The 14,108-nt window shown below is 56.1% G+C and overlaps 5 protein-coding genes across 6 annotated transcripts; all 5 read right to left on the bottom strand.

Moving 5' to 3' along the window:
- Positions 1-419: 419 nt before the first annotated feature.
- Positions 420-3,068, bottom strand: IUM83_02875 (putative inorganic phosphate transporter; the record flags this gene model as incomplete). The annotated part of the gene is made up of 4 exons (XM_067926830.1): positions 420-426; positions 500-1,272; positions 1,546-1,567; positions 1,762-3,068. The coding sequence occupies 4 exons, from the start codon at positions 3,066-3,068 to the stop codon at positions 420-422; spliced, it is 2,109 nt and encodes a 702-aa protein (XP_067784288.1).
- A 530-nt stretch (positions 3,069-3,598) lies between these two features.
- Positions 3,599-5,026, bottom strand: IUM83_02874 (putative inorganic phosphate transporter; the record flags this gene model as incomplete). The annotated part of the gene is made up of 1 exon (XM_067926829.1): positions 3,599-5,026. The coding sequence occupies one exon, from the start codon at positions 5,024-5,026 to the stop codon at positions 3,599-3,601; it is 1,428 nt and encodes a 475-aa protein (XP_067784289.1).
- A 1,411-nt stretch (positions 5,027-6,437) lies between these two features.
- On the bottom strand, positions 6,438-7,859 carry IUM83_02873 (putative inorganic phosphate transporter; the record flags this gene model as incomplete). Its single annotated transcript, XM_067926828.1, has 1 exon — positions 6,438-7,859. One exon carries the CDS (start codon positions 7,857-7,859, stop codon positions 6,438-6,440), a length of 1,422 nt encoding a protein of 473 aa, XP_067784043.1.
- Positions 7,860-9,213: 1,354 nt separating this feature from the next.
- Positions 9,214-10,695, bottom strand: IUM83_02872 (FAD-dependent oxidoreductase domain-containing protein 1; the record flags this gene model as incomplete). The annotated part of the gene is made up of 1 exon (XM_067926827.1): positions 9,214-10,695. The coding sequence occupies one exon, from the start codon at positions 10,693-10,695 to the stop codon at positions 9,214-9,216; it is 1,482 nt and encodes a 493-aa protein (XP_067784378.1).
- A 376-nt stretch (positions 10,696-11,071) lies between these two features.
- On the bottom strand, positions 11,072-12,325 carry IUM83_02871 (the record flags this gene model as incomplete). Of its 2 annotated transcripts, none has more annotated exons than XM_067926825.1 (1): positions 11,072-12,325. In XM_067926825.1, the coding sequence occupies one exon, from the start codon at positions 12,323-12,325 to the stop codon at positions 11,072-11,074; it is 1,254 nt and encodes a 417-aa protein (XP_067784286.1). The 2 variants fall into 2 exon arrangements, with proteins under 2 accessions (XP_067784286.1, XP_067784285.1); XM_067926826.1 differs by having other exon boundaries at positions 11,072-11,785.
- Between the last annotated feature and the right edge of the window lie 1,783 nt (positions 12,326-14,108).

Genomic DNA, 14,108 nt, shown 5'->3' with positions numbered 1-14,108 from the left:
GTGGATGTCCTTCATCGGAATTATTCCCCCGACTTCCTCGGAGAATTCTCGTCCAGCAGTAGCTATCGGTACCTCACCATGATCGCGCTTGCCGCCCAAGAAGTTCACAAATCGTCCAGAAGGGTTGTCGAACGGGCGGAATTCAACACCAACCAGAACGTCAAAACCCGACGAAGATACTCGTATCGGCAACACCCCCGCTGCCTTGTGGGCGGTTGGGTCGTCGTTTGCTTCCTTTTTGCGTGAATTTGATCTTGACGAATTGTTTCGACGTCGCCCATCGCGAACACTTCTATCATCGGTTAACTCGGACTGAGCGACATCGCCTGAATCGCTGTAGCTTTGCCAAGTCGGTTCACTTGGACGAGTGCATTCCCCCTCACTCCGTTCTGCGTTTTCGAGTGCGGTATTGAAGCTGTTCACGATCTTGGCCTCAACATCCATGAGCACAATATAACGAATCGTTGAGGTGGTTTGTTCGCGACAAAACCGCACGCACTCACGAAGGATGTCTCGAGCTGCTCGATCAAGTGGGTACCCAAAGATTCCAGTCGAAATGCCTGGAAGCGCGATAGACGAGATGCCCAGTCGACCGCCAACAAGTAGAGCCGACTGTACAGCACTTCCAAGTTGCTCCGTCTGAGCCGGGGTAGGTTGCGATGAATTGCCGAGGCTCGGGCCCACCGTATGGACAACATATCGAGCTGGAAGTCTCCCTCCACCAGTGAACATTGCTGAGCCGACAGCAAGCCTCCCGTTCGCCTTTATCCACGCGGAACTCTCGTCTTGGACCACACGCCCGCCCTTGCGAGAGATGGCTCCAGCCACCCCACCGCCATGCACGAGGTCGCTGTTGGCTGCGTTGACGATGGCGTCCGTCTTGCATTCCGTGAGGTCTCCTTGCATGACGACGATCTCGATTCCGTCGTCTCCGCCCGGTTTCCATCGGGAAAGGACCCTCCCCTTCACACCCCCAAGCGGTGCTTGGGGTCCTCTGGCGGGTGGTGACAAAGGTGCGTTGCTCTCTCTTGTGGTGCTGACGATGCCCGCACACTTGCTCAGACGCAAGCGCCACAGAGACTTGATGCTTTTCGACACCTCCGGGTCTTCCAGCACCTCAACCAACTCGGGCACTGTCGTGACACCGTGATCTGCCTCCAACTGCTCCACGACGAATCGAGGGTTTGCAAGCCCAGCAGCCTCCACCATTGAGAGGAGAGACGCATAAGGGGCCCTGGCTTGGTTGGGGGGTCTTCCTTCCATTTTGACGCACTAGGCAGCAATTTTATTGGAGCAATAATGATATGTTTTTTGGAATAGCACAGTAATTTATGTGCATATTTTTAAATGATTGTATTTATTAAGTATATACTCATTTATTAACAGCCGTAAGAATTATATTGGTGGTTTCGCGAATTCGTAAATCAATCATTCATACAATTGCATTGATCAATTCGTTATAACAGTATTAATAATTGTGGTGGCGCGATGGGCAATTGGCAATAAAAGTCTGAGTGATTTGATAAAGTTACACTCTAAAGCAACCTTCCAGAACACAGGCAGAAATCTACGCTTTAAATCGTAAATCAAATAAAAACACTTCATGGTACCTCTTGATAGGGCAGGTATAATCAAATACCTCACGACATTCCACCAGGAGTCGAAGCAGACCTGTAGCCAATCTCCTTGTCCGCCTCAGCTCCCTTCGACGCAAACGAGTCGCGAGTGAACGCATCCTCGCCGTGGAGCTTGCGGTAGAACTCAGCATCCATCTCCTCAATCGGAACGTTGTTGTCGAACACGCAGAACCACGTCAACGGGATCGACACGAAAGCAATGGCGCAGAAAGTGTAGAAAGCACCATCATAACCAAAGCTTTCGTTTTCGACCCAGATCGAGAAACCGAACGAACCGATAGCAGCTCCGCCCTTACCAGCCGCAGCCGAAATACCGTGGCAGGTCGAACGGATCGGGGTCGGGTACATCTCGGTCGGCAGCACGAACGTGGCCGTGTTGGGACCGAAGTTGGCGAAGAACAGTGTCAGACCGTACAACACGATGAACAGCACGGTCTGGTCCTGCAGGTCGTCCCAGAAGATAGCCAGGATCAAACAGAGGACGCCCATGAAGAAGAAACCCTGCAGCGCCATCTTCTTGCGGCCGAGGCGGTTGATGAAGTAGATGGCCACATAGTAACCAGGAAGCGCCAGCAACGCCACAAAAGCATTCATAGTCGTCACCTGCTGGAGAGACGAGTTCTTCACACCGATCACCGACAGGATACTGGCCGAAAACAGGTTCTGTGCGTAATAGATGATGTCAAAGAGGAACCACGTGCCAGCCGTGCCGAGCAGATTGACCCAGTAGTGACGAAGAATAAATGACAGGCGAGCCTTCTTCTCAGCACCAACGCGAGTCACAGCCGCCGAACGCTCCTGCATCGCCTTGTAAGCTTCGGTCTCCTCAGCAGTGATACGGTAGTAGCAGATCACCGCGGCGGGGATGCAACCGATGGCGAAAAGCAGACGCCACACCGTCTCCAGACGAGAGTCGCTGTTCTCGCCCGGCTTGCCATCGGCCAAGGCCTCCACAAGCAGGTTACCGAGAATAGCAGCCACCACTTGGCCCACACCCTGCAGCGAGAAGGTGGTGGCCACGCGCGTGTTACGCTCCGCCGACGTCGTCGAGTCTTCAGCAGACGACGACGCAGCAAGCGGGTACTCCCCACCAATACCGATTCCCAAAATGATGCGAGCTCCAACAAGGAACCACAACGTCGCACTGCCGCTGCCGCCGTACGCCACGGTACACAGAATGCTGCCGACGATCAGGAGCACACACGTCGCGATCATGTTCACTCGACGACCGAAAACGTCGCCCAGGAAGCCGAACAGCAGTTGGCCGATGACAGCACCGATGATAGCGGCGGCGGACACCCACGATTTCACGTACGACGTGTACACATGCTTGGTATATTGCTCGGTGAGCACGACGTTGACGATGTTCATGACGAAGAGGTCGTAGGCATCGTTGAAGAAGCCGAGGCCTCGGACGAGATACTTGTTCATGCTCGCGTGAGTTGACTTGAAATGTCGATGTTTGGAGACTCGGTTGGCTGCGCTGGAGCTGGCAAAAAGCAGAATGAACTTGATGGATCCGATACGCATTGGCTGGCAGGCTGGCAGATCGCGCCATCCTGCAGCCTGAGCAGGGACCGTCATGACAGTCCTGTGGATGTATGGATTAAAGTAAGAGCTTAATTTGGGTTCTATCAAATGCGATTTGAGATGATGCCGGCATCAAGCTGCCCTTGCCTGTTGGAGGAGTCAACATCCAAGCTCCGGTGGCGGCAAAGCATAGCCACAGCATACATGTAGCCAGCAAAAGTGCAGCTGTCGTGAAACTGTACTGACTGAACAACGTATGCGATGTAGAATTTCCGAGCGAAAGATGTATTTTGACCGATAGATATTATACCTCGTAGACGAAACTAAGAACGCATTTTGAGAGCGAACAAGACACTACTCGTTCATTGTAAAGTGATCTACGGCTTACGACTAAAATACTAGAGCAAGTACAAACACTAGTTGCTGACGTCTTAGGACGACACACTCGGCGTCGAGACGGACTTGTAGCCGATTTCCTTGTCAGGCTCAGCACCCTTCGACGCAAACGAGTCACGCGTGAATTCGTCCTCACCGTGGAGTTTGCGGTAGAACTCAGCATCCATCTCTTCAATCGGAACGTTGTTGTCGAACACGCAGAACCACGTCAACGGGATCGACACGAAAGCAATGGCGCAGAACGTGTAGAAAGCAGCGTCGTAGCCGAAGCTCTTGTTCGACACCCAAATCGAGAAACCGAACGAGCCGATGGCAGCACCAGCCTTGCCACAAGCAGCCGAAATACCGTGGCAGGTCGAACGGATCGGGGTCGGGTACATCTCGGTCGGCAGCACGAATGTGGCCGTGTTGGGACCGAAGTTGGCGAAGAAGAGCGTCAGGCCGTACAGGATGATGAACAGAATCTTCTGGTCCTGTAGGTCGTCCCAGAAGATAGCCAGGATGAGGCAAAGCACACCCATGAAGAAGAAACCCTGCAGAGCCATCTTCTTGCGACCGAGGCGGTTGATGAAGTAGATGGCCACGTAGTAGCCGGGCAGAGCGAGGAGAGCAACAAACGCGTTCATGGTCGTTACCTGTTGCAGCGACGAGTTCTTGACGCCAATCACCGACAAAATACTGGCGGAGAACAGGTTCTGCGCGTAGTAAATGATGTCGAAGAGGAACCACGTGCCGGCCGTGCCGAGCAGATTGACCCAGTAGTGACGAAGAATAAACGAAAGACGGGCCTTCTTCTCGGCGCCGACGCGGGTGACACCGTTAGAGCGTTCCTGGATGGCCTTGAAGGCTTCGGTCTCTTCAGCGGTGATACGGTAGTAGCAGATCACCGCGGCGGGGATGCAACCGATGGCGAACAGCAGACGCCACACCGTCTCCAGACGAGAGTCGCTGTTGTTACCAGAGTCCCCGTCTGCGAGAGCTTCCACCAAGAGGTTTCCCAGCAAAGCGGCCACCACCTGGCCCACTCCCTGCAGCGAAAAGGTGGTGGCCACGCGCGTGTTACGCTCCGCCGACGTCGTCGAGTCTTCAGCAGACGACGAAGCGGCGAGCGGGTACTCCCCACCAATACCGATTCCCAAAATGATGCGAGCTCCAACAAGGAACCACAACGTCGCACTGCCGCTGCCGCCGTACGCCACGGTACACAGAATGCTGCCGACGATCAGGAGCACACACGTCGCGATCATGTTCACTCGACGACCGAAAACGTCGCCCAGGAAGCCGAACAGCAGCTGGCCGATGACAGCACCGATGATAGCGGCGGCGGACACCCACGATTTCACGTACGACGTGTACACGTGCTTGCCGTACTGCTCGGTGAGCACGACGTTGATGATGTTCATGACGAAGAGGTCGTAGGCATCGTTGAAGAAGCCGAGGCCTCGGACGAGATACTTGTTCATGGCTGGTTAGCTGGCTTGGCTTGAGTTGACTTGCGAGGACGTTGGTCGGGTGGGCTGGAGCCGGCAAAAAGCGGAATGAACGGAGCTCGACGTCTCCGATCCGAGGTGCAGGTCGAACTTCGACCAAAAAAACTTGTCAGTCGCGCGTGACCTGCCTCAGGAGTGGAGGTGCACTTTTTAGTTTGGGTTTCGACCCGAAATAAAATGACCGGGATGAACGGAGACCGAGCCGGATGTTCATGTCCACTTCGTCCGCAGCGCGGCTGCAAACTGGATCCACGGCAGGATCTGTCTGCGGCGTCACGCAGCAGCGACTTGACTGCCGACCGGGCATTGAAAATTGGCGGTCGGAGATGGCGGCAGCGCTTGTCCGGTTTTCAGTGTCTGAAGGCGCAGACTACAGTATGCAGAGCATTGATTGGGTTCTTTATTGGTGCTAAGGCACCAATAAAGAACACTGCACTTGAGACGGTTCGCAGTGCAAGTTGCTACGTACACGAGAGTTTTCGGAACGCGTCTTGGGCAACGCTCAACCTCCAGCGGCTACGCTCTTCGTGGCGTTCTGAGATACAGTTATCACGCACATCGCAGTAGATGCGAATTGTCTGCGGCTCGAATCTTGCGCTGATACTAGGCGCTCGTCTCATTGCGTCGGGCCTGAGACCAGTGCTCTATGTCGTCTCCGCTGCTTGCGCGCAAGCCACACATCGTCGTGCTGCACCACCACCTTCCACGCTGTATGCATATGCTGTAAGGCCTTAAAACACCGCAGGGGAATACATATAATGGCTAGACATACTAAAAGATTAACGCGCAGCCGGCGTGCCGCCAACAGCAGCGCGTTGTGCCTGCCTCAGCTGAGACCAGCCCAAAATACGCCGCGTGCCCCCAATCTAGCCGCCTCCCTTTCTATGACTGACCGGCGCATCTCCAATCGAATCTAAGATTCGGCGACACCGCCGGCAATGCCCGTCAAAGGCAACTTCGGACGCTCGGATCTCGGCCATCACCTACACTGCAGGCTACAGGCATCTCGCCAGAGTCACGTCAGGCAACGAAGCTGTCGAGGTACGGACCCGCCGGCTGATTCCTGGCTCCGGCAAGCTACTCTGGCGGGCGATGCTACCTTGCTCTACCGCCGTAGAGCAAACCGCTAGAGACTCTTCCTCCACGACCTCCTCGGCCTCCACTGCAATTGCAATACATGTAGTGTGCAGTTGTATGTTATAGTGCACGTACGTTGTCGTCGTCAATGAAAGGTTGCCCTTTACCATGCATTGCAAGAAGTGCACCGCAACGCAACACTTGCCACCAATATTCACTCACGATTTGTGAGTCACAAAAGTTTAGTGGTCAAAAACTGGATTTGATATCAAACTTACGAATCCCTAAAGGCGGCAGACAGCGTCTTCTACTGGCCTGGCGTCGAGTTGACCTTGTAGCCAATCTCCTTGTCCATCTCGGCTCCCTTCGAAGCGAACGAGTCGCGAGTGAACGCGTCCTCGCCGTGGAGCTTGCGGTAGAACTCAGCATCCATCTCCTCAATCGGAACGTTGTTGTCGAACACGCAGAACCACGTCAACGGAATCGACACGAACGCAATGATGCAGAACGTGTAGAAAGCACCGTCGTAGCCGAAACTCTCATGCGACACCCATATCGAGAAACCGAACGAACCGATAGCAGCTCCGCCCTTGCCGCACGCAGCCGAAATACCGTGGCAGGTCGAACGGATCGGGGTCGGGTACATCTCGGTCGGCAGCACGAACGTGGCCGTGTTGGGACCGAAGTTGGCGAAGAACAGTGTCAGGCCGTACAACACGATGAACAGCACGGTCTGGTCCTGCAGGTCGTCCCAGAAGATAGCGAGGATCAAACAGAGGACGCCCATGAAGAAGAAACCCTGCAGCGCCATCTTCTTGCGGCCCAGACGGTTGATGAAGTAGATGGCCACATAGTAACCAGGAAGCGCCAGCAACGCCACAAAAGCATTCATAGTCGTCACCTGCTGGAGAGACGAGTTCTTCACGCCGATCACCGACAGGATACTGGCCGAAAACAGGTTCTGTGCGTAATAGATGATGTCGAAGAGGAACCACGTGCCAGCCGTGCCGAGCAGATTGACCCAGTAGTGACGAAGAATAAACGACAGGCGAGCCTTCTTCTCAGCACCAACGCGAGTCACAGCCGCCGAACGCTCCTGCATCGCTTTGTAAGCTTCGGTCTCCTCAGCGGTGATACGGTAGTAGCAGATCACCGCGGCGGGGATGCAACCGATGGCGAAAAGCAGACGCCACACCGTCTCCAGACGAGAGTCGCTGTTCTCGCCCGGCTTGCCATCGGCCAAGGCCTCCACAAGCAGGTTACCGAGAATAGCAGCCACCACTTGGCCCACACCCTGCAGCGAGAAGGTGGTGGCCACGCGCGTGTTACGCTCCGCCGACGTCGTCGAGTCTTCAGCAGACGACGACGCAGCAAGCGGGTACTCCCCACCAATACCGATTCCCAAAATGATACGGGCCACCACTAAAAACCACAGCGTCGAGCTACCACTGCCGCCGTACGCCACGGTACACAGAATGCTGCCGACGATCAGGAGCACACACGTCGCGATCATGTTCACTCGACGACCGAAAACGTCGCCCAGGAAGCCGAACAGCAGCTGGCCGATGACAGCACCGATGATAGCGGCGGCGGACACCCACGATTTCACGTACGACGTGTACACGTGCTTGCCATACTGCTCGGTGAGCACGACGTTGATGATGTTCATGACGAAGAGGTCGTAGGCATCGTTGAAGAAGCCGAGGCCTCGGACGAGATACTTGTTCATGGTTGGTTGGTGATTCCTCTTAGTCGGCAACTGAAGCTTGGTTGTACTGGGACCGGCAAATTGTAGAATGAACACACTTGTGGCCTTCAGCTCACGCTCCCTATCTCATGCTGAGAGCGGCCGAGGCCTCGCCCTGCTCAAACCTGATTATGACCGAAACTGTTGGATTGGGATCTCAACAGTACTGGTACTTCCAGTGGTAGCCTATAGTCTAGGGCAACATGTACATATCACGCGATTTGCGTGCCTTCCTGCAAACCACACGTGCAGTCCGGCTTGTCCAAAGCACAGCTTCTTCATGGATGCCTGGTATCGGCACCAACGACCGCGATCTGTGGCAGGCTTGAGTCTGCTGCTAGGCAGTAGGCTCAAACTATCATCTCGAGATACCATCTCTGTTTGCTATTCGCGTTCAACGGCACCACCGCCATTACCGCTTATACGTGAGTATCCTCGAACTCGCCCAGCTCCGATCGGTTCATCCAGTACATGACGAATCTTTCGAGTGGCGGACGAGTCAGCGACGTCAATTGCGCCATTACTGCCTGCAGCGAGTGAATCTACGCGGGATGAATACGGTACGGTTTTCAGCGTCCTCTGCAGCACTTCAGTATGTACTGTATTGCCCTCTACACAAGCAGGTTATCACCACTTCCTTTTGATGGCGGGTGTTCAGGGATGAACGGAGACTTGTGATCGCTACACCAGCCCCAGCTCAGCTCGTCTCCCAACTGAGCCAGAGCCAGCATCATGTTGCACTTTTTCAGTGTGCGTGTTCACTTACAACGTGACGTCCGTGCGGTTTCTGTACGCAGGATTCAAGCCAACACGGCAATCGAATCTTTTTCTGTAATGTACCGCCAGCACCGACCAGGCTGCTACAGTACAAGTTGACCAGCTCCTGCTTCCTGCAAATACTGTCTCAGTAGCGAAAGGTTCCTGTTGGAGCCGTTCAAATGGTGCCAAAGGCCTCAACGTCTGCTGCAACTGATGCGCCGCAGCTCAGGATGATTGCAAGCTCCCTCCACCGCAAATATGCTATGACTGCCGCTCCAACACCACCTGATGTCGCTCTATTACCCTTCGGGCGATTGAACCGAAAAAATACCACGAAACACACGGCGTATCTGTCGCCAACCTCCACCCACACCCGCGTGATAATGACGATAAGGTCGAGTTTTCCGTCGGCGTAGGCGACCAAAAGCTTCCAAACCACAACTCACTTGGAGATCCCAGGATATGCGCTGTCGACCGACGACGAGCAGCTCGCAATCATGAAAAAAATGCTTGGCGCGACGGCGCTAATCAAAGCAGCACTGCTTGCCATGGTCAACAATGCACGAGTCCGCTCATTCTAAGCAAAGGGGTTCCACCACGTGCCCGGGTACTCGCCTATCCAGCCCGCCACCACATCGTAGAACTCCTTCCGCTGCGTTAGTAGCATTGCCTCCAATGGTGCGAGCTCCATCGTCGTTACGTCAAACGGGCAAGTCTGCAGCAGTTTACGCTCCGTGAAGGAGCCGGGGTACAGCTCCGCGGGTCGGGCAGCCGTGCGGTACAGACGGCGAGAGCCCTGACCCCACTCTAAAATGTTGTCGCTGTTCATGTACAGCGGCTCGACGTCTTCTCCCGGGCCCTTGGCAGGGTTCATTTGCACGGGGTAATGCTGCAACGCGTCACCGCACAGCACGCCGTCATTTCGGCGACCAGCACTCAGTAACTCCCATCCCACCGTACCAACCGCGAAGTCCGAGAAGGAGTACGCCGTCTCGCCCAGTTCGCACGCCAGCCACCACAACTCTTTATCCCCGTACGACGGGGGCGCCGGCAGTCCATTTAGCGAGACGAACGACGCCAAAATGGCCGTAGCTCTCGTCTGCCTCGCCTTGTTCCACAACACGAGCGACGAGTCCATCTGGTGGCCGCTGCGCAAGCTCCAGACGTGCGAGTCCAGCAAGAAGGCGCTGGGCTGGAAGCCAAAGTCCATCCCCAGCATCCGTCGCGGCCTCGGTTCCCTGCTCTCCACCACGCCGAAGCGTCTGTACGGCGTGACGTCGAAGCCCCGCAGAAAGCGGTGCAGCGCGCCCACGCCCACGTCCACGTCGCCCTCCTCGCCCGGCGTCCTGGCCGCCAGGTACGACCGGTCGTAGCTGATGCGGTCGTGGAAGAAGAGCGTGCCCGTGTCCTGGTACTTTTGCGTGCTCCACAGCGTCGCGGGGCTCTGGAAGAAGAGCGTGTCTGCGTCCAGCAGCATGACTTCCTGGAAGCGCGAGTACACCACGGCCAGCACCTTGATGTCGAAGCCCCGGAACTTGTGGTGGCAGTGCTGCAGGTCCACGCAGAAGAGCGGCCGCTCTCCGTCCGCGCTCACCGCGTCCACCGCCAGCTGGCAGACGTCGTAGAACCGCACGAGCGGGTCTCGCTGCTGCTGCTGCAGCCTCGGGCTCAGGTCTCCGCAGTGCGGGACCTCCACGGGCAGCGCCACGCCCAGCGCGCGCAGCTCCAGCAGCAGCGACGCGCCCAGCAGCGCGATGTCGTCGTACAGCGGCAGCACGAGGCCCCGCGGCGTGTCCGCGTCCAGGCGCTGCGTCTCGCGCCACAGGCGGTCGGCGAAGGCGTCGAGTTGGGCGGCGGGCAGCGCGTCGAAGCTCCACGCGCGGCGGCGCCGCCAGTCCAGCAGCCACTGGACCAGACGCAGCGCCAGGAAGACGGAGAGCAGCGACAGCAGCAGGACGGAGGCGCGGCGGTGGCGCCCAGACAGCAGCCACACGCGCCAGCGAGTGCTCCAGCGCCGCCAGCGCGGCCGACGCTCGCGACGCCAGTGCTCACCCAGCATCAGCGGAATTTAGATCGCGTTTTCGACCAATCACGGGGCTTTTCGAGGACTTTCCAGGTTCATGAACATGTAAGGGAAGGAACCAGTTTAGGAGCACCGAACCAGTTTTTAGCACCAGGAAGAGTCCAAGGAGGAGCGCTTTTCGGCGCAGCTGACCTCAACACCAGCACTTCATCACGAGAACAGCTCCTCCTGCCATAGAGAACACAGATCGTCGTCTCTCACGATGTTATTAACTGCTTCTAACCACTTCCTCTGGGATACGGATAGCAATATCGTCACCAGAAATGGTGGCAGCGCTCACATAGCCTAATATCGCGCAAAAGTATAGATATCGTAAAAAAAAATCGCCTGCAATGTCGAGTGCCCGCTTTGTTCACGGGACAGACTGGCTGCGAGCGAGCATCTGGGACTCCGGTGCCAGCGGGTTTTCAGCGATCGACTTCAACTTGACCACCGCCTCCGTGATGCTCTCAGGCTCCTTCTGCCTCAGTCGGTAGCGGTAGACGCGAGGCAGCAAAACTCGGCGCAGAAGCTGACGGTGCTCCCGCACGAGGCGCGCCAAGCGTTGCTTGCGCTGCGTCGCCTTGAGATCCCCTATCTTCTGCAAGGATGCATCGAAACCGTCGTGCCAGTGCTGCCAGATGTCGTACTCGGCGTTTTCCACCGGTGCAAGGCGTTTGCGCTGAGCTCGCTGACGAGCCACGTCTAGGGACCACGAGAACGAGTAGCCGCACAGGCAGCGCAGCGAGTCGCAGCCGTCCACCATCACGACCGTGACGCCGCAGCCACGACACTCCACGACGTTCTCGTCCTCAATAAAGTCGCCGCAGTCTCCAGCGTGGTGCGTCGCCGTCTTGCACTTGAAGCACACCATTCCTCCGCAGCAGCGCGTCCGGGTGTCCGGGTGCTTCCCCAAGTGACGCAGCAGCAAGGCCGCACGTCGCTCCTCGTCTACAATCTTGGGCAGGAGCCTCCAGAGCAGCTCCTCCACGCGGCCGTGGAACGTGGTCGCCACGAACTCGTAGAAGTCCGCCACCTCCTCGCGGTGGTAGCAGAACTCCACGCCGCGTCGACGCAGCTCCGGCAGCGCGTCCACCTGCTCTTGCAGCAGTTCTACCCGCTCGTCCTCGTCCTCGCCGTCCTCCGACTCGGCGTAGCGGTCGGGCAGCATCGTGTACTCTGCGTTGTGGCAGCAAGGGCTCTGGAAGCCGCAGCTCTGGCGACACAGCATCACGTACTTGTCCAGCACGTGGCTGTTGTCGTCCGTGAGCTGCGGTGGCTCTTCCTGCGGCTGTGGCTCTCCCTGCTGCGGCTCCACGGGCAGAACGAACTTGTCCCACTGGTTCCTGTTGAGCAGCGAGAGGCACACGGGGCAGCGCACTTTGGGCAGAACGCCCGGGTAGAACGCGTACACGCTGGCCGTCAGGTGGCGCACCACGCACGGCTCGCAGAGCTCGGCCAGGCACTGCGCGCCGCACAGCTGGAAGACCGCGGCCGGCGCGTCCAGGCAGATCTGGCACAGCGCCGGGAAGTCCTGCGCGGCTGCGGCGACGAGAGCCTCGTGGCTGGGGCTCGAGGCGTCCAGCGGGGTCGGCACTGCGGCGACGCGGAGGGTGGCGGAGGCCATGGGCGGACTCTCTGGCGCTTGGTGGGCTCGCAGCTTGATGGGGAATGTCGAAGTGCGGCACGTTCTCAGATAGGATGTACCCATCTGATGGATGGGTACAAACCATCACTCACGCGGTGTACCAACACGCGGGTACACTGAGATATAAAAGAGTATCGCAGTGTATCTTGGTGATCGAATGATCGGAACTGCAGTTCCTGCAACATCGATCCATTCGCAGTTTCCCCGAGCACGTCTCATTGGTCACTTTTCGTGAAGTTACAATACTGAGTAAGAACTCAGGCCACCGAGATGTACAATGCACAATGTGCATTGCACAAACATGTAGATTCGAGGAAGCGTCGAAAACGTCGGATAATGGGGCTACCGTTATCTGAGCAGACATATGAAACGGATGCTGGCACAAATCGATGCACTTTAGACTACTTACGAATGAAATGAGGTTAGCACAGTTAAAAGGATGCCTTAGCTCTACCGGTGCTGAATTGTTTGGCGACAACTGTTGTGGATCGGAGTGGTAGATACTTCCGCGCCTGAAGAATGGCATGTAATGGTACTAGCGCTCACGATGGAAAATTGAAGAGTGACATTAAGTTTTAACTGTCGCTAGCAAGTTGCTGCACTAACCTGTTGTAGCTACGTCCGCTAAACTATTGACAAAAACTTCTTCTCAACTATCATTGGTCAAATTATCAATTGACGTGTACCACCAAATGTACCAATTGACAATTTACGTATGAAGGAATTGACGAATCATGTATAGTTACATGAATCCGTCACATGGCACGAAAAATTGCCCTGGCAAAGAAACTGCAGAATAACACCCTCCGTCGAGTTTCCCCTCGCCGTGGGGCTCAACAGCGGGCATATACCTTCTCCTTGCGATCAACCCTGGTCCGGCTTGGTAGATCCTGCGGTATGCTCGCGCTTTGGCGAGTAAAGTGTCCGGAACAGTATTTTTGCCAGGACGGCATATTCATATCGTGCATATTGTCGTGTTAGCAATTTTCTGGCCATCGACCAACACTGCATTGCCCACTACAGTCAGTATCTTCACTTGTGAATCACCACACCCCACCGAGCCTGTGTGGGTGAAAATAATGATTGGCATCCTGAATTCGGGTTCCGCTCGCTCGTCGCCACCTGCGGTTCTGTACTGCAATCGCATGAATGCAGAGAGATGTAGGCTGTACGGCGCGCCGATGAGCGGCCAAATCCGTCTTGGCTCGTGTCCGGGGCTCCTGGTCTGTACGTAGATGACGCCGATGCAGCATCGGTGCTGCTCCTACAACTTCGCGACCCGCCGGACTGATGAGCGTCCAACAGCCCGACAGCGACAGCTTGCGATTACGCTCGCACGCATCATCATGGAATTACCTGGCAATCGATGCCCGAGCCTTCAAATGCAGTACATGTACATGTGTAGTGTTGCTTGCCAGGTACATATAACTTTTAATTTAAAAATGCAGAAATGCATCAGCGGATGCCCAAGGTGCCCAACCATTTGCGCATGCACCCCAGCTCAGGATCGCGAGCGCGCTCGTCGCAGTTAATCGACTCGATGGCGACTCCCATGCAGCAAGCTGACAACGGTGTCGAGCGGGTTCGGCGATGGGCGGCAGGTGAACTTGGGCACCATTGCAGGATGGGAAGCGTGGCTTGCCAGCTTCGGAGTCCGAAGCTGTCCGAAGTTCGGACGAGTTGGGGTCTTGATTATTGTGTGTTGCAAAACAAAGGTGTTTTCTGTCCTGTATAAGTACCCTGTATAATAACATCCAGATGA

The sequence above is a fragment of the Phytophthora cinnamomi genome, assembly GCF_018691715.1.
Source record: "Phytophthora cinnamomi strain GKB4 chromosome Unknown Contig92, whole genome shotgun sequence".
NCBI classification, from domain to species: domain Eukaryota; phylum Oomycota; class Peronosporomycetes; order Peronosporales; family Peronosporaceae; genus Phytophthora; species Phytophthora cinnamomi.
This window is presented reverse-complemented; position numbering and strand designations above follow the sequence as displayed.